This window comes from Aristolochia californica, unplaced genomic scaffold (assembly GCF_029961685.1).
Source record: "Aristolochia californica isolate CCGP_79_NKW_82.1479 unplaced genomic scaffold, dmAriCali1.0.hap1 SCAF_9, whole genome shotgun sequence".
In the NCBI taxonomy this organism is placed as follows: domain Eukaryota; kingdom Viridiplantae; phylum Streptophyta; class Magnoliopsida; order Piperales; family Aristolochiaceae; genus Aristolochia; species Aristolochia californica.
In genome coordinates, this window is record NW_027182290.1 from 36,049,960 (window position 1) to 36,067,591 (window position 17,632).

The 17,632-nt window shown below is 36.4% G+C and overlaps 2 protein-coding genes across 3 annotated transcripts; both read right to left on the reverse strand.

Moving 5' to 3' along the window:
* Positions 1 to 10,511: 10,511 nt before the first annotated feature.
* LOC137940509 (ATP-citrate synthase alpha chain protein 1-like) lies at positions 10,512 to 14,642 on the reverse strand. Of its 2 annotated transcripts, none has more exons than XM_068785614.1 (13): positions 14,489 to 14,642; positions 14,093 to 14,197; positions 13,201 to 13,377; positions 12,910 to 13,071; positions 12,712 to 12,792; positions 12,452 to 12,503; positions 12,225 to 12,339; positions 12,018 to 12,099; positions 11,622 to 11,717; positions 11,409 to 11,510; positions 11,150 to 11,266; positions 10,952 to 11,068; positions 10,512 to 10,803 (listed from the first exon to the last, which is right to left on the reverse strand). In XM_068785614.1, exons 2-13 carry the CDS (start codon positions 14,189 to 14,191, stop codon positions 10,732 to 10,734), a joined length of 1,272 nt encoding a protein of 423 aa, XP_068641715.1. In that variant the 5' UTR covers positions 14,192 to 14,197; positions 14,489 to 14,642; the 3' UTR covers positions 10,512 to 10,731. The 2 variants fall into 2 exon arrangements, with proteins under 2 accessions (XP_068641715.1, XP_068641716.1); XM_068785615.1 differs by having other exon boundaries at positions 14,093 to 14,212; positions 14,489 to 14,503.
* A 1,350-nt stretch (positions 14,643 to 15,992) lies between these two features.
* Positions 15,993 to 17,382, reverse strand: LOC137942244 (uncharacterized). Its single transcript, XM_068787969.1, has 3 exons — positions 16,393 to 17,382; positions 16,236 to 16,304; positions 15,993 to 16,137 (listed from the first exon to the last, which is right to left on the reverse strand). Exons 1-3 carry the CDS (start codon positions 17,201 to 17,203, stop codon positions 16,109 to 16,111), a joined length of 909 nt encoding a protein of 302 aa, XP_068644070.1. The 5' UTR covers positions 17,204 to 17,382; the 3' UTR covers positions 15,993 to 16,108.
* Positions 17,383 to 17,632: the final 250 nt, after the last annotated feature.

Consider the following 17,632-nt stretch of genomic DNA (forward strand, 5'->3'; position numbering starts at 1 on the left):
TGCCTTCGATATGTTTAGCCTTGGAGTGACACTTCGGATCTTTCGTGATAGCAATAGCAGATTCATTATCACAAAAGAGAGGAATAGGTCACTCCACACAGTCTACTACTAGAAGACTTCGCAAGAATTTGCGAAGATAGACAACTTCCCTTGTAGCTAAGTTCATAGCCACATATTCTGCCTCCATGGTTGATTGCGCGACACAATCTTGCTTCTTGTTTTTCCAAGAAATAACACCTCCTCCAAACATAAAGACAAAACCAGAAGTAGATTTTCTTGTATCAACACATCCTTGATAATCTGAGTCGGAATAACCAACCAATTCCAACTTGTCCGCTTGATAAGTCAAAGCATATGACTTTGTTCTTTTTAGATAGCGCATTACCCATTTTACCCCTTCCCAGTGAGTAAAACCTGGATTAGCCTGAAACCGGCTAAGAATCCCAACAGCATAAGCAAGATCAAGTCTTGTACATATAAGAGCATACATAAAACTCCCCACAGCAGAAGCGTATGGATACTTAGATTCGTCCAACTTATCTTTGAGGTGAGAAGGACAATCCACATGGCTCATCTTTTTAGTGCTATCATAAGGTACTTTACCTTGTATACAGTTAGACATGTGAAACCGATCCAGAAGAGTGTCGATATACTTTTCTTGAGACAAACTCAATTTTCGCAAAGATCTATCCCGTAGAATTTTAATGCCAAGAATATAAGAAGCTTCCCCAAGGTCTTTCATATCAAATGTCTGAAACAACCATGTCTTTATACCTTGGAGTAACTGAATATCATTCCTGGCTAATAAAATATCATCTACGTATAAAGTAAGAAAAACAATGCGATCTCCCACTGTTTTTATATAAACACAGTGATCTTCTGGATTCTGAGTAAAACCATACGCTGTAATTGCTTTATTGAACTTGATATTCCATAATCTTGAGGCTTGTTTCAAACCGTAAATAGACTTGTCCAACTTACACACTTTTGCTTCAGTTCCAGATCTAACAAATCCACGTGGTTGTTCCATATAAATCTTCTCATCCAAATTTTCATTTAGAAAAGCGGTTTTAACATCCATTTGGAACAACTCATAGTCATAATATGCTACCAATGTCAGGAGAGCTCGAATAGACTGTATTCTTGCAACAGGAGAGAATGTTTCATCATAATTAATCCCGTATTGTTGAGTAAAACCCTTGGCAACAAGACGAGCTTTGAATCTTTCAACTTTCCCTTCAACATTTCTCTTCCTTGTAAAAATCCACTTGCACTTAATGGGCTTAACCGATGTAGGAGGATCAACAAGTTTCCAAACTTCATTTTTATACATAGAGTCCATCTCTTCTTCCATTGCCGACTTCCACTTGTCGGAATCCACATCAAGGAGTGCTTCCTCGTAAGTGTCAGGATCAGTAACATCTTCATTCAACTTTGTTCTTTCATAAGTTTCTCCAGCATAGGTATAAAAATCTGAAGATGATAAGAGTTGACTAGGTTTTCTTTCTCTAGTCCCTCTTCGAATATCCATTTGGGTAGAATTCTCTATATTAGAAGGAGATTCAGAAGAAGACATTTCAACACATTCTTCCAAGTGAGACTTCATACCTAAATCTTCATCACAATCAAATCTATCCTCAATGAATTTTACATGTCTACTTTCAATAATCACCTTCTCCTTGGGATCATATAACCTATATCCTTTCGAATGTTCAGAGTACCCAACGAATAAACATCTTCGAGTCTTAGCCTTCAATTTGTCCTTAGGATCAAGTTTTAAAACATGAGCAACACATCCCCATACTTTAAAATGGTTAAGACTAGGAGTTTTGCCTGACCATACCTCATAAGGTGTTTTCTCAACCGACTTTGAAGGCACTCTATTTGAGATATAGGTAGCTGTCAATAATGCTTCGCCCCAAAAGGATATTGGCAAATTTGCAAGTGCCATCATAGATCTTACCATCTCTAGTAAGGTTCGATTTCTCCTTTCAGCAATACTATTCTGTTCAGGTGTATAAGGCATGCTAAACATATGGATAATCCCGTTTGACTTGCAAAATTCAGAGAATAACTCCGAACAATACTCTCCACCTCTGTCGGTGTGCAATGTTTTGATCTTGTTTCCTGTGGCATTTTCTACCTCCAATTTGAAGGTTTTGAAATAATCTAAGGCCTCATTTTTTCTATGCAGTAAATATACTCTTCCATATCTTGAGAAATCATCTATAAATGTGATAAAATACGAATGACCATTACGAGTTTTCACATTCATAGGTCCACATATATCAGAATGAATAATATCCAAAACATGAGAACTTCTTGAGCCTTTGGATGGAAAGGGTATCTTTGTCATTTTCCCATATATACAACACTCACAAATAGGAAAATCATTATGTGAAAGATTTTTCAATAATCCTTGTGTCACAAGTTTTGTAATTCTATCCTTGTTTATATGCCCTAGTCGTAAATGCCACAAATACAATTCATTTTCTTTAATATCCAAAGAAGTAGAAACATTGAACACCATATTTCCACTAAGTTGCAATTGATATAGACCAGAATTTCGAAAACCTCTCAAAATAACTTTATCATCTTGTAACATAAGAAACTTTCCATTGCCAAAGTAAAATGTAAATCCAAGTTTCTCAAGATAAGATACAGATAATAGACTTCTTCTCATAGAAGGAGCATAAAGACAATCTTCTAAATCAAAAAACTTATTATCAACAAGCTTTAGCTGGTAAGTGCCCACGCCTTCCACAATGGCCTTTTCATCATTTCCCATGTAAATAAAGCTTGTTTTGTCCTCAATCTTTCTTAGCTCCTTGAAACCCTGCAACTCATTCGATACATGAACAGTTGCACCAGAATCAGCCCACCAACTAAAAGGCTTGATATAAATAGTACAAGTTTCAAGAGATAAGGACTCACTGGTGTTCTCCTGTTGCCCTTCTTGCATGGTTTTCAAAGCCCTACAATACTTCTTTATATGTCCTGGCTTATTGCAGAAGAAGCAAACACGTTGATTTGCATGTACTTCAACCCTTTGTTGATTGACCTTTTTGTCCTTGAAGTTTTGAAATTGAAAGTTCTTTCCCTTCTTCTTAAAATTCTTTTTCTTCGGCTTCAAAACTACGTTAGCACTAGGTGAAGGTTTATTTAACTCAATACTTGGATTGAGTCTTTCGGACTGGTGGTCGATCATATTAACCAAATCAAATATAGTCCACTTTGTCTTGGACAAAGAATAAAAGTCTTGAATATATTTGAGAGATTTGGGTAAAGAGTTGATAATGGTGACCACTTTAGTTTCTTCATCCATTGGTCTACCATGATATTGTAACTCATCTGCCATGGCAAGCATGTCATTTTACATGTTTTCTCACATCAGCATTTTCTTCCCATTTGGCACGAGTGAACTTTTGCCATAAGTTATTGATGTGAGTAGACGACTTTTTACCATATTTAGCCTCAATCTGGTCGAGAATCTCTTTTGTAGTGGGGACATGAAAATAAGTCATCAAGAGAGTTTCACTTAGAGCCCCAAGAATATGTGACCTAGAAATTTCATTAGCATTATCCCATTCCTTGAATTTTCTAAGGTCCTTCCTATACTGTTTCAGATTATCAGGGTAGTTTATTTGGGAAGGTCTTTGAGGAGGAGTATCCACTTTGATAATCTTATCAAACCTATAGCCTCGTAGCATTAAGTCAACCCGTTGTGACCAGTTCACATAATTAGTCCCATCAAGTACATTTTTCTTTAGGGACTCAGCAAAATTATGTCCACTACTGGATATTCCTGTCATCCAGAAAATATTTCAATATTTGGGAGAACATACATAATTATAGAATCATTTCAACCATCTAGTACTCCCATTTACCCTTTGGGGATTCATGAGAGTTACTAGGCAAATCATTCCACACATGATAAACAACCAATAATCACAAACCAACAAACAAGCAAATAAATTAATTCATACTTACCCTTTGGGGATTCATATGAATTAATTTACAACATACAAATCTAATTATACAATTCGCATTACCCTTTGGGGATTTTGCTAATCATATAATAAAATTAGTATAACTCATAAAACAAATTATACCCAAAATAAACACAAATAAAATTAATTTAATTTATACAAAATGCATTACCCTTTGGGGATTTTGCAAATTATATAATTAAGTTAATTTTCACATACAAATACATAAATATATAACAAGACATGCAATAACACTAATTATAAATACTTCAAATAGCCAAATAACATGGAAATCCTATTCAAAATACAATTCTGGGTAATAATAAACCCTTAAAACACATTCTGGTTCATTATATTAGTAAAAACCCGGTTTGGTTCATGATTCTGGGTCATCACCGACCCGGACCGCACAAGCCTGCACCAGCAGGCCCGTGGCCAGCAGCCCACGCACAGTAACCCGCACATAGCAAGGCCCGCGCACATTAGCCCGTGCAGCAGGCCCGCGCACAGTAGCCCGTGCAGCAGCAAGCCCGCCTACGGCGCCAGAACCTAATAAGCCTAAATTAGGCTTATTTTCATTCACTAATAAATAGCCAAAAATTCCAAAAAAATTATGGAAAAATATAGAAACCTATAATCTATCTCTATGATACCAGCAGAGGCATTATACACTTGTATTTGTTAGACTTGATGTCTAATAATAATATAAACATCATAGAAAATAGATATTAAATCATCCATAATTTCATTATCATAAAAACCATACATATATCATAGAATTGAAATAAGAAGAATAAAGAGAGCGTACCTTTCATCTTGAAGAATATAAACAGAACTTGAAGTGCACAAGATAATCTTTTATACTTCGTTTACAAGTGATAAGCTTGCTCCCTTTCAGCCAGACTGGGTGTGCATATAGCCTTAGCCTCACTTGTAAGACCATGGAGGTTTATATAGAATTTCAAAGGGTGCACTAATGACTTTTCATAAGGACACATCCTCTTAGAAGAGATATATCCTCTCAGGAGGGATACATCCCCTCAAGAGAGACATATCTCCTTAGTCCCAAGGGATGTGTCCACTAAGTCAATGTACCCATTTAATCTACCTCTACAGGGGGATGTGCTGGCCATTATTCCCTGTACTGAACATCCAATGACAACATCTAGAAGTGGGCCCCACGCCTTTAATATCATGTTAATTTATTTTATAAATTATCTATTTGAAACCATAATTCTAACAGGCCCTATGCCTCCCGTAGTCTCTGGCGACCCATCTCCGTTAGTGATGTCGTAGAGGTTTTTTTTTTTCTGTCGCCGAGCCACAGAGATCCCGCACGACGTTCCCTCTCCTGCCGACAGTCCCTCTCCTGCGCAACGATCCCTCTCCTCGTTCCGTCATCGTCCCTGGCAGCAGCGTCGTAGATTGTTGCCGAGCCTCACTGCGACCTCGTCTCCTTGCGGCCCCGCCTCGTCTCATTGCGACCCCACCGCTTCTGTGAACCTCGTCCAAGAGCGAGGTCGAGGCCTTCCTTTGCGTGAGCTAATTTTTTTTACGTTTCTGTAGTTCAGAAACAGAAAGTTAATCCGGAAAACCTCTTGATACTTTGATACCAATTGTTGACGGAGTTAAAAAAAATTTAATGACAGATAGACCAATTTACGGTGGTCTAGTTGATTCTATATCCACTTGAGCGACAGGGATAAATCTTTCACTAATGATAATCAGGGTTACATAATCTTTATATAATATTAAACCCTATAAGTATTTATATAAAAAAGATATAAATACCTATGTACATTAATGTCCTCCCAACCTTATATTATATGAGTTATATGTTCAACACATGTCATCAAGGATATGGAACTATTATCCTCCGGCCCGTTGCTTCCAATCTGTTACAAAACCAAAAATGTCAAGCTGAATCCCGTGAAAATGGTCCCACAAAATGACTCCAAGAAGTCGGTGTTAAGTTAAAAAAAAAACAAGGGGCAAACTCTCTCGACATTAAATTCAGCAAGGGAAAGATGAAAATTTCCTATTTGTTCATTGGTGACTTGATCGATATCGTGTTCTGAAACCTTATCGCGTTTGAACAAAGTCGTCCTACAAATGGGATAAACTTCACGGTCTACGCAACCTTCATAGATTATCTAGTGAACACATCAGAGGACGTCGAGGTGCTGCACAAGGAGGGGATTCTTGCGCAAGGGCAGGGGAGCAATGAGGAAGTTGTAGAGCTCTTCAACCAGATGAGCAGGGGAGTCTTCATCTCATTTCATAGTGGCTGGTTTTCTCAGGTGACGAATGACCTAATTAGGTACTACAATACTGATTAGCGTCAATGGGAGGTTAAGCTGTTGCGCAATTATTTTGGAATCCCTTGGTAGTGGATATCATTTTTAGCAGCAACTGGGTTGCTTTTGCTTACCCTTCTTCAGGCCATACACTCCATAAAATCGTAGTCTATATCTCATTCTGAATCCAAATTTCTCTTGATCATTAAATAAAAAGAAAAGGCACCTTATACTGGTTTTGGTGTTACTAAATAGAAAGAAAAGTGTTTAAGAGAAGTCTCACAGAACTAGAAATAATATGGTGGAGTTTTATAGGAGTCTCACAGAAAAGTCTCAATTTAAAGGTGTTGTACTTATATATGTCCTCTATTTATGTTGAACTATTTAATTATACTATGACTTATATTTAAGTGTTAGAGTTTGGGACAAAGTTAGTTTAATTGTAATTGGACTTTCCTACTTTTCTTTATTATAAATAGGGGATCATATTTTCATATTACATTAAGTCAATGAAATTTTTCTCTTTTTAAAAAATTCAACATATTATCAAAGAAGGTTTTGTGAGTTGACTCGGTCCACCCACAAAGATGATGTGATCTTTTTCTGATATATTATCTCTAGTAGTTTAGGTTCGTATCTATATTTTTTTTCTCTTTTTAGTCCATATACTTGTAGTTTGCTTTACATTTTCACATTTATAACGAGCTTTTAATATTGCGTAATATATATTTAAGGAAATATATTCGAGTCCACTTTCTAACGCAAAATGAATTTTAGTAATCGGAGTTTTCTATAAATATAAATTAATATTTGAAGCAGCAAAGGTCGGATTGTAAGAGAGGTTTGAGCAGCATCAACTTTCGAGCTGGCTTATGTCATCAAGAAGGAGACCTTACAGGGTGAATTATAAATTCAAAAAAAAAATATGTAAGTCTATTCTTAATTATTCAACTAATTCTCGATCTGAGTTTTCTAGAGGGAGACATCGATCTTGGAAGAGTCAATGGTCGCTGCCCAAAGTAGAAAAAATACTTAGTTCGGCCAGATTATAGATTCCAAAACCTATTTGATTCTTTTTAGAAGTATATTTTATAAACATAAATTATACCTATGTGAATAGTATTGAAGTCTAGTTTTAGAAGGAAAAAAAATTCATATCAATCTGATCGATATTTAAGGAGATATTCACATTGGAATATGCAAGGGTCTTGATACAGAATAAAAGCTAGTAACGATGTCTAAACTCTTATTCATGGCATATCTATGTAATAGTTAACATTGGAATTCATATTACATGATTGTATTTCATTATTATTTTTAAAATAATTTAACATATTTTTTGTCAATAACTAAGATTTATTTAAACCTAATTATTAACTTTGATTGAATCTACCACCTCCACGTAAATTAAAAATTTAGTGGATCATATTTGATATCTCAAAGTATCATATATCAAATTTAGGAAGACCAGAGTGATCCAATTTTCTCAAAAGAATCATTCACTTTCCCTCGGGGTGCACTAACGGTACCTGAGGTGAAGCTTATAATTCTCTCCAAGTTGTCAATTCCATTATCCAATTTTCTCAAAGAACCGATTATATGATCGAAGAACACTGAATCTGAAGAACAAGTACAGCAGACCCATCACTAAGGCCACTTGATTTGAAGACTTTGACGATGATAGCTAAGTGAAATGGATTGAAAAGAACGTAAACATAAATGTAGGAAATTTCTGGGTACGCGACTGAGCTTCGAAAACGAGATTTTAAAGAAATGATCTGTTCTTCTTCACGATATCGCCTTGTCGAAAGAGACTGGAACAGGAAACCCTCGCCACTTGTGCAGATCTCAGAATCACGAAGCAGGATATTATCGTTTCGTCTACTCACTTGTGCATCGCTTGAGTTCTTCTGAACCATGAATATGGTCTGTACCAGGTTGGTAGTTGATTGTGATCGAATGATATTTGATCTTTGACGGAGAGTTGAATGAGATAGTTTGGTAAATATAAATTATATTATGTAATTAGCCACTGATAAATAATTAATTCGGTAACATGACAAATTTTCGATTATGATCTGTTCTTCTTTTTCATACTCTTCATTCACAACCATAATTCAATCTTCCAGCATTGACAACAGCCCCTTTATTTGTCGGTTCATCGCTTCTCTTCCTTCAAAATTCTTTCTAGAGTTTCTTCTTCCACAATAGATGAACTCATGATCCATGAAGTTGCATTGGGCATAAAAAAAACTTGAGTTTGAGCTAAGCCCAATTATTTTAACTGAGTTCGAGCTCCAACTTAGTTTGAGACCAAATTATTTTAACCGAGTTCGAGCTCCAACTTATATTTAAAATTTTACGTAAAATACATATCAGATAAATTATATATAAAATTATGCATATACATTTTACATAAAATTGGGCATAACATCTGTTTATTAACCTTGCATAAAACTATTCATAAAAGCTGCATAATTATGTATAAACTTTATTCAATAATCAAACACAAAAACACTCATTTGAAAAGCAACATTAGTTTTATCCATTTGTATTCAATCATATCGTTTTGATTCAATGATCGAAAAACCAAATCATCGAGACAAAGAAAAAATTTAAGAAAAATGATTCTGGATGACTTAATCGCATGCCCATTTTTTTCGTTTTTTCTTTGAATCATGTTATGATAGTATTTATAATAAAAAAATTTGCACATGTAAGTTCACATGCTATGCAGGACAGGGCGTGGGGAGGGCGACAATGTGACATAACTTTGATTAATCATAAGAACTAATGATTAAATGTTGTACCTACCCTTTATAATTATTATTGTGTAACTAGACCTATTTTTTATAACGTGTATTAATTTTGGATTTTTATCACCCTAAACTTTGTAGTCGTGTTTGATGGATCGATAATCAATAATAGATAGATAATAAGTTTAAATTAATAATAATATTTATTGGCAAACGCCCCCATATATTACATGGATTCAACAAAAATAAAAAATAAAAGATATTGCAATAGTATCTAATTTGAAATTGCAATTACTTTTATCATGGAAAAGATAGAAATATTTTTATATTCTTGAGTTAAATAATTTGTTTCAAGTAAAAAAATATTGTTGATTTAAGAATGGTTTTGTACTACTTTTAAAAAATAAAGATTAATCTAAATTTGATGAGATGGTCTTGGGATAAGTTCATCTATGAAGAGGTGGTGTGGACCTTTCATTTCCAAGAGAAGGAGATAAGGACATTCTTGTGTCTTGTTTGCTTTCTTCTTCGAAAATCACAGCAACATGACGGAAAAAATTGAAGAAGAAGAAATCCGAGATTGTGAGTAAGAAATCAGAGACTGAGAATAAAAAATCGAAGAAGAAGAATGAAAAATAAGAAGGCGAAATCAATCTTCCCCCCAAATCCCCATTTTTGCTCCCTGATTCCTGAGAAGTAGAGAACGAAAGACGAAGAGTCAAAGTCTCGAACTCGAAGAGTCGACGACACCTCCCGCCTCAGCGCTCGGGCCCTCATTAAGTTAACGAGCCGGCTCACGAGCTTTGGAACCGAACGATGGTTCGGTCGAGCCCGAATCGTTAACTTAAACGAGTCAGATTTGGGTTCGAAATCCAGATAAACCAAATAAAATCAAGTCGAGCTTGAGCCGCTTGCAAACTGGCTTGATTCGATACCACCCCTACCATTGAGTTCTATGATATATTAATGATATACATTTAGAATGTCTTACAACTCTAAAAGCTCCAAAGGAAAATTCTAGGAGTATAACTATTCAACCGGCCAAAGGTTGTCCAAATGGTCCACTGCTCCATGTACACTTTGTTATTTGTGAGTGTGTTTGGATTGTTAAATTTGCATGACACAGATGAATATTTGAAAGCGTGTACAAACAAATAGAATTAAAGACTAATTACTCACAAGACCTAAAACTTCAGCACTAAATGCCTTCTAGTAACGTCAACGGAGCGAGCCTGCCTTACCAATGTATATTTTCCATTACAATTGTTAATAACAAAATGGAAAAAAATAAGGTGGTGAATTGTGGGTCTTCTTGGTCTTACAAAACATTTGAACTGAGAGGGTCCACTTCTCCAAAGATGTGAAGAGATAAGGGAAGGTGGTAGGCCTCTCTATCTTTAAATAAATAAAATTTTATTAAACATAAAATAATATTTAAAAATAATTTAATACTTACATTACCCCTTGATTATCCATAAAATTTGTTTATGGTGACAATTAAAGTATAGATCCATATATGGGCATAAAACTTCTGTTAAAATACTACAAATTATGGCTTAAGCAATTACGGACTTAAAAAGGTATACAGAAAGTTGGCAGATATAAATTAGAACTGGCAACAAAGGATCTGGCTGTTGCCATTTTATTCGGTAATTCAGGAATAATTAATCATTGTCCTGGAGGCTGGACCTACGCGCTGGCTGTTATGCAATCAATTGCCTGCTTGCAGATACCAGTCATTGTCGCTTCAGGTCCGTAAACCTGCAAAAGAGACGTTTTCAAAGTGAAGGAGAGGAAGGACAGCAATCAAGGGTTCAGGCAACCGAAATAAGAGTGTGGACTTGGGGAAAGTGGCATTGGGAAGGGCATGATTTCGTGTCAACCTATTTTGAGGAAGATTGGTTCTCACCTCGAGAGGAATCCCAATTTCCTCACCAAGAACTCTCATTTTGGCGAGTCCCCTTTGATAATTTGGACCGCCTCTTCGTACATATATGTGCATTTGTGCTGCTTTAAGCTTTGCCTCCTGCCATAAACAATGTCAAGGCGAATGAGAAACTTTGGGAGGCAAGAAATGAGAAGCTAATTTTAAAAAATGCACATGTACCTTCTCTTTTAATGCTCGAATGATTCCACTAAATGTAGCAGCAACATCAGTGAAGTTGGCTATTCCCCCTCCAATCACAAGAGCTCTTTTCTGCCCGTCAGGATTTGCAGTTGCACACTGTCAAATTAATGATTTCAAAGGTATCTATTCAGTGAGAGAAATTTGTAAAAGAACCCAGTACAGCAGGAGGTGATCCGAGTTTGACAAAATAAATTCACGAGACATAGCTAACAAGAAAGAGGCGAGGAAGGGTTCTCACATCCAATACAACTCTAGCATAGTTTAACACCTCTTCTTCTTTTGGAGCTCCACTATATTCTGCATAGTTGCCAAGCTCAGAAGCAAAGCCAAGATCTCCCACCTGATAATAGCACAGCATTGCCACATGTTACAAGTCATGCAAGTGATTAGCAACCACATGATTAATGAAATTAAAAGAGTAGAAGGATGTGAAGACAAGCAAGCAATATACTGTATCTGCATAAATGACACTTGCGCCACCTCCAGCTACCATTGTCCAAATCCGTCCTTTTGGGTTCAAAACGGTAAACTTCAGAGATGCACTTGTCTACGAAGAAAGAGATTAGAAACCGTTGGAACAATCCATGATGACAGCCAAATCATTATGAAATATAACACAACAAAAGCTAAATTTTTGATCTGACAGTTGTTCAATCAATTTTTTGCAAAGAGGGTTCCACTTGCAAAATGGTAACTAGCATAGATCAATATAACTGCTTAATTAAGCTAATGCTCTAGCATGTCCATGTTCCTTAGTATACATTCAAGAGTTGTATCCAAAGCAACCATTTCTTCTCATATTCCAAAGTCATTGAGTGAACTCAAAATAGCCAAGAAAAACACATACCTTCTCATCCAGTTGATGGATAAAACTTTCTGAAGAACTCATAACTCTACCAAATGGCAGGGGGAAGTCAACATTACCCCACCTACAGTAATAAATCATTTGGACAAACAAAAATAATCATAGTTAAAGAATATGAATGGAACAAATACTGCGGTTGTAACTTAGCAGTGAAAGAAATAGCTGTCACTCGTTTATAAGAAATAATACTTCTTAAAGTTCTTGAATGCAGCAGTGTCATCTAGCTCCCCTCTCATATCCAGAGGATATGGCTTCCCGTTGACCAGGGTAAAAGGATTCATCTCTAAGAAAGTGAAGTCAAGATCTGGGGCAGGAAGCAACACTTGAGGTTAAAGACTGTAGCATAGAGCATAGAAAGTTCAGGAAATTAAACTCTGAAAACAAGTAAAACTATCACATCCAGGGGTCTCAGATACCTAAAAACAGAGCATAAACTGCTATGATGAATTCCTTGACTACTTCTTTAACCTGAAATAGAAATAAGCATTACCAAAATTTAATCTTCAATGTCTTGAATGTCACTAGGAGCAAAGGGGAGAACAACAAAACTGTATCTTTCTTTTTTTGAATGGTGAATAAACAAAAATGAGAATGATGAGTTTATATATTCTCCGTATCTGCTTTCTCTAAAATTTGGAGCAAGCTAGTTGAGTTGTTCTGACACAGTATAGGTTACCTCCAAAGCAAGTGTTGCAACTAGAGGAGCACAGACTTCTGATGTAAAAGACACCTCAGTTGGAACAAATATGGTTTTTACCTGAACGTAGTAAGAAACTATTCAGTATCTGGATAAGAAAGCTCATTTTGGGTCAAGACTCTATGTCCAACAAAGAGAATTGCATCTCTCAGAAAGAGGGAACTAGAGATAGAGTGCCTTATCCCAATTCTCTTCAATCTCAATGCCGCCAGAATCAGAAAAGCTGATGCTATTCCCAAGTCTCTCTGAAACAACAGAAAGGTAAAATTCCTCGGTGTGAGGAACAAATGGTTCAACAATGAATGTGGTGATGGGTCCCCTCAAACCCCCCATCTCTACCTGTGAACTCGCCAAAAGAAAAAAAGAAATAAGAAATAAATCTCATGGTACCAAGATTCTGATAATGATTTTTACAACATACAACACATACAACTTGTGAAAATCAACTAGCTGTTAAGCCCGGAGTACCTCTTTCCCAAGACGCTCCTTCACAAAGTTGGTAACCTCAGACAAATCCATATTTAAGCTCACCAAGCCGCTCTTTCCTCGCTTACCAAACAGCATGTCAGGCTTCACAACAAGTCTCTCAGACGAAAGCCACGGTTCTTTATCAGCTAGCTCATTGAAGTCTGTTGATTCTGTGACCTAAGAGGTTGTATCAAATAAAATCATGAAATTGAGTTAATCAATATCTTTTTAAGAGTTAAATGGAGAGTTCCAAAATATTTGTGCTTTTGATAATAACCCAAAAGCTTAGACATTACATTTCCTACTTGTGCATTGTTTAGGAATCTCAGAAACCAAACCAAGAATAAAAATAATCTTTAAGAGCTATTTCACTCGGTTTTCATTTACTTACGGAGAGTTTATTTACTTACAAAGAGTTATCATCTTGTTGTTAAAAAATATTGCAGAGACAATCCACTCATAATTGACATTTTTATAACTAGGCAGACTGCACGTTTCAGGAGATAAAATGCCTGAGCAGTAGAATAATAAAAATCGATACACTAATAACTTCGTATAGCTATAACCTGCGAGAGTTTGAAAGAAAATATCCTGGGCTCATAATAGATATTAAACGAAAATGTACATGGCCCATTCCAATAATATGGACATGATGTAGACCAAAACGATTCCCAGAAAGTTCACTAAAACATTGCATATATGCTTCCAATGCATTTTTGCGTCAAAAAAGTAACTGATAGAACAGCTGACGATTACACAGGCTTCATGACATCTATTAGATTATCAAGATAGATAGTTTGGTAATTTACCACTATCAAATCATTCCGTGAAAACGATAATCGGAGTGCCTAAAACTTCAAAATAGATCTGGAAGAAAAAAAAAATAACATACTTGGGCTGATTTGAAGTCAAGTTGGATGTCTGAAAGCCTCTTCAAATGCTCCTTTAATAATCGTTTCGAGTCATACTCTCTGATCTTCTTCCTCGCCATCTTCACCTGCTTCAAGCAATGCTTTCATTCAAAATACACCTTAGATCCATTACAAACACTTCCAAGAAGCATGGCCAACCAAAAAAATAAATAAGTAAATAAAAATCATAAATATACAGTCCAAAACACAATATTTTAAAATAAAGAAACAATTTTTGCTTTTGATCTGAGAAGTCGAAAATTTAGAAGATTTAAAACCAAAAAAAAAAAAATCCAAGATGACGAAATAAGAGTACTGTTACGGTTACGAAGACCGAAGTTGCTAGAAATGCAGGAGATGGATGAGAAAAAGCAAACCTGCAGAAATGTGCTAGACTGCGAAGAGCTGTGGGTGGAGGAAGAGCGAAAGGTTCCTCTATTTATGGTGAAGAACAATGTCCTTGAGAGGTGGTGTGAAGGTTAGTTAATGGGAGGAGGGAACAGAGGAAGGTTAGTTAATGCAGGCGAGAGAGTCTCGATTCTCGAACCTTATACCTCTCGCATCTGTTGGTGTTCGGACTTCGGACACGACCATTGGACCCGAGACTCTCCCGGATTATTCGGGATTCAGGATTCTGCTGCACGTAGCCCCTGATAAATGTGGCCGGAGTCGGTTACCGTTTATAACCGTAAGTATCGTTGTCCTCTTTAATAATTTATTAAATATGTTGTGAGATGAAAATGGAAACGAGGGTAATCGGATCATATCCGAACCTCATTGTTGGTCGGGTTCGACACACAGCACTTTTCTTTTTTTAAATCATGAACAACGATTTTATATTCCTAAAATAGTGATTTTATGTGAAAAATAATAAATTTTTTATTAATTGATCGATTCCTTTGGACAAGACCAAAAGTTTTTTTTAACACTTGATTCACTACTTTTTTTTTCTTTTTACAAACAATGAATTTTCAAGAAAATCGTTGGTTTTTATAGTTAAATTAGTATTTTTATTATAAAAAGTATTTTTTTAAATCATTAATTTTATTATAAAACAATACTTTTTATTATAAAATCGCTGATTTTTAAAAATCACTATTTTTTACTACAAAAGAATTATTTTTTCATATCACAAATTTTTAAATTCCCTATTTTCTAAAATCACAACTTTTATTATTTATTTTTTATTACAAAAATTGCTTTTATTTTTTTTCAAATCACTGCTTTTATTGCAAAAAAAAAACTTTTTTAAATCATTATTTTTAAATTTACTGTTTTTAAATTTTATTTTTATTATAAACGCTTTTTTTTAAATCACATGTTTTTTTTTTAAGATGACCGTTGAGAAAGAATGGAAACCACAATAGTTTTAATTACTTTTCATCCCCCGTTGAATAAGTAATTACGTGCCCATATTTATTTGTTATTCAGACATTCAAACAACAATGTTATATCTAGATTTGTAATCGGCAGGAAAGATCATACGCACATAAACTTTCCTCCTTACAAAAAAGGCTATCAATCTAATTATATTTATAATAATAATAATAAAATTTATGCTTTAAATTTTTTTTGTCAAAATCACTGCTTTTACTGAAAAAAAATACTTTTTTAAATCATTATTTTAAAATTTTCTGAATTTTAAATTTTATTAAAGATAAGATGCACATAAACTTTCCTTCTTACAAAAAAGGCTATCAATCTAATTATATTTATAATAGTAATTTTTTATTCTTAAAAATTAGTAAAAATATAAATATAAAATATTGTCAACTTGAATGCATATGATAATAAATAATATAGAATAAGAAAAAAATCAAAATTTAAGTCATAAATAAGGTAAATTTGATAGAAAAAAAAAAAAAAAAGGGTGCACCAAAATATAAAAATGTCTCACATTTCTGTTACAAAAAAGGGAAACAAAAATAATGACTCGACCCCGAGGAAGCCACTACATTTCTTCTCGCACACTCCATGGTAAAATCGTCGGTAATCCACTAGAGTATCACAGAGGCGAACAGCAGTCCTGAAATCAGTGCGAATTCCCATTCATCAAAAACTGGATTCCCATTCTGGGTTTTCTTTCAGAAATAATAGATAGTGTCGATTAAAGCAGAAACGTACCTGCTAGTGTTTGTACCAGAGAGGACAAAGAACGATTCGTATTCAGAATACTAGTGCCCGGCGACCTTCCTGCTTGTAACAGAAGATTCGAATTTGTTGTTATTTTGGTGTTAATCGTGTCAATAGAGGAGCTCTTGCAGCTAGGAAAATGCTCAACCTGTTTCGCAATTTGAAGTGGAATTCCACCCATCGCAGAGACATAAATCCTGGTAAGCCACCCCGTCGTAGCCGCAGGTGCCGCCGGTGGCTTCGCAGTCTCGACACAACTCTCCGGGCACGTTGTAGTTCACCCGCATCCCGTACGTCCACTGGGCAGGACCCTTCACCTTCACAGGTGCAACGCTGTACGCACTGCTGTATCCGCGGCACTCGAGGTGGGTGAGATTGATCGCACGGATGGCCTCGAAGGGGACGCCGCAGCACTCCGGGGGGCCGGACCCGTACGCGGGGTTGCGCTTGGGCCAGGCGTCCCAGGCAGGGCAGTCGAGGTAGTCGTCGCAGGCCAGGCCGGACACGTTCCGGCAGGGAAGGTGCTTTCCGGGGAAGCCCTGGAACAGAGGGGACTCCGCCCGGCATCCGAGCAGCATGAAGAGGTTGTCCGGCGTCGGCGACAGGTAGTTGGCCCTCCACGGCTCGACCACGAAGCCGTTGCCCTTGTCGCGCACGATCCTGTCGCACGTCGACATGTCGGAATCGTGGAGGGTCAGCGCTCGGAAGGCGTAGTCGATGTCCATGACCCGATACGAGCCGGAGCTGATATGGAACATCAGCACATCGTTGACACAGAAGAGGAGATCCCGGAAGCCGCCGTGACCGCAGCCGTATTGAAGACCAAATGGGTAGTCAATGGTGAGATTTCCGCAGTAAGATCTGCAAGTGTTGATAGCTCTGCCGCTGGCAATTGGAATTGCTTGAATATGAAAGATGACCCAGAAGGAAAATACTCGACAGAGAAGATGATTAACCATGATTACCGTAGACCGACACCGAGTGAGGTTTTGTTTTTTTTTTCCTGGTAGATTGGGCTTCAGCTCTTGTAGCTGCAGTGAATCAAGTGAGGAAGACAATCAGAAGTGGCAGTGGTGTAAGGGTGGAAGCTCAGAGAATCTACTTCTTTTCTCTAACTGGTTAAGGAATTTCTTTTTGGTTCTCTTTTCACATGCGTCTAGGAGGTTTTTGTTAACTTTACTATTTAGTTGTTTGATAGCTTTTTTTTGTAATTCGTTTACTTGCTTATGAAGCTGGTTCCTTACCACCTTTAGTGACTCCTTTTTCTTTTATTTTCATTCTTTTTCTGATGCTCTGTGTGATTACGCAGACTGTCTTCTATATTAATTCCTATGAAAGCGTTGAACAAGTTCTACTGGAGGCCTCTACAGGTCAAGAAGGTCAAGAAG

Coding starts and splice junctions, on each gene's coding strand:
- LOC137940509 (XM_068785614.1), bottom strand. CDS start 14,191: ATGGCGAGGAAGAAGATCAGAGAGTATGACTCGAAACGATTATTAAAG. Junction 12,100..12,224: donor GCATTCAAGAACTTTAAGAA/GTATTATTTCTT, acceptor TTATTACTGTAG/GTGGGGTAATGTTGACTTCC. Junction 10,804..10,951: donor AAATTGGGATTCCTCTCGAG/GTGAGAACCAAT, acceptor TCTCTTTTGCAG/GTTTACGGACCTGAAGCGAC.
- LOC137942244 (XM_068787969.1), bottom strand. CDS start 17,203: ATGGTTAATCATCTTCTCTGTCGAGTATTTTCCTTCTGGGTCATCTTT. Junction 16,305..16,392: donor CACTTCAAATTGCGAAACAG/GTTGAGCATTTT, acceptor TGTTACAAGCAG/GAAGGTCGCCGGGCACTAGT. Junction 16,138..16,235: donor TCTGGTACAAACACTAGCAG/GTACGTTTCTGC, acceptor CACTGATTTCAG/GACTGCTGTTCGCCTCTGTG.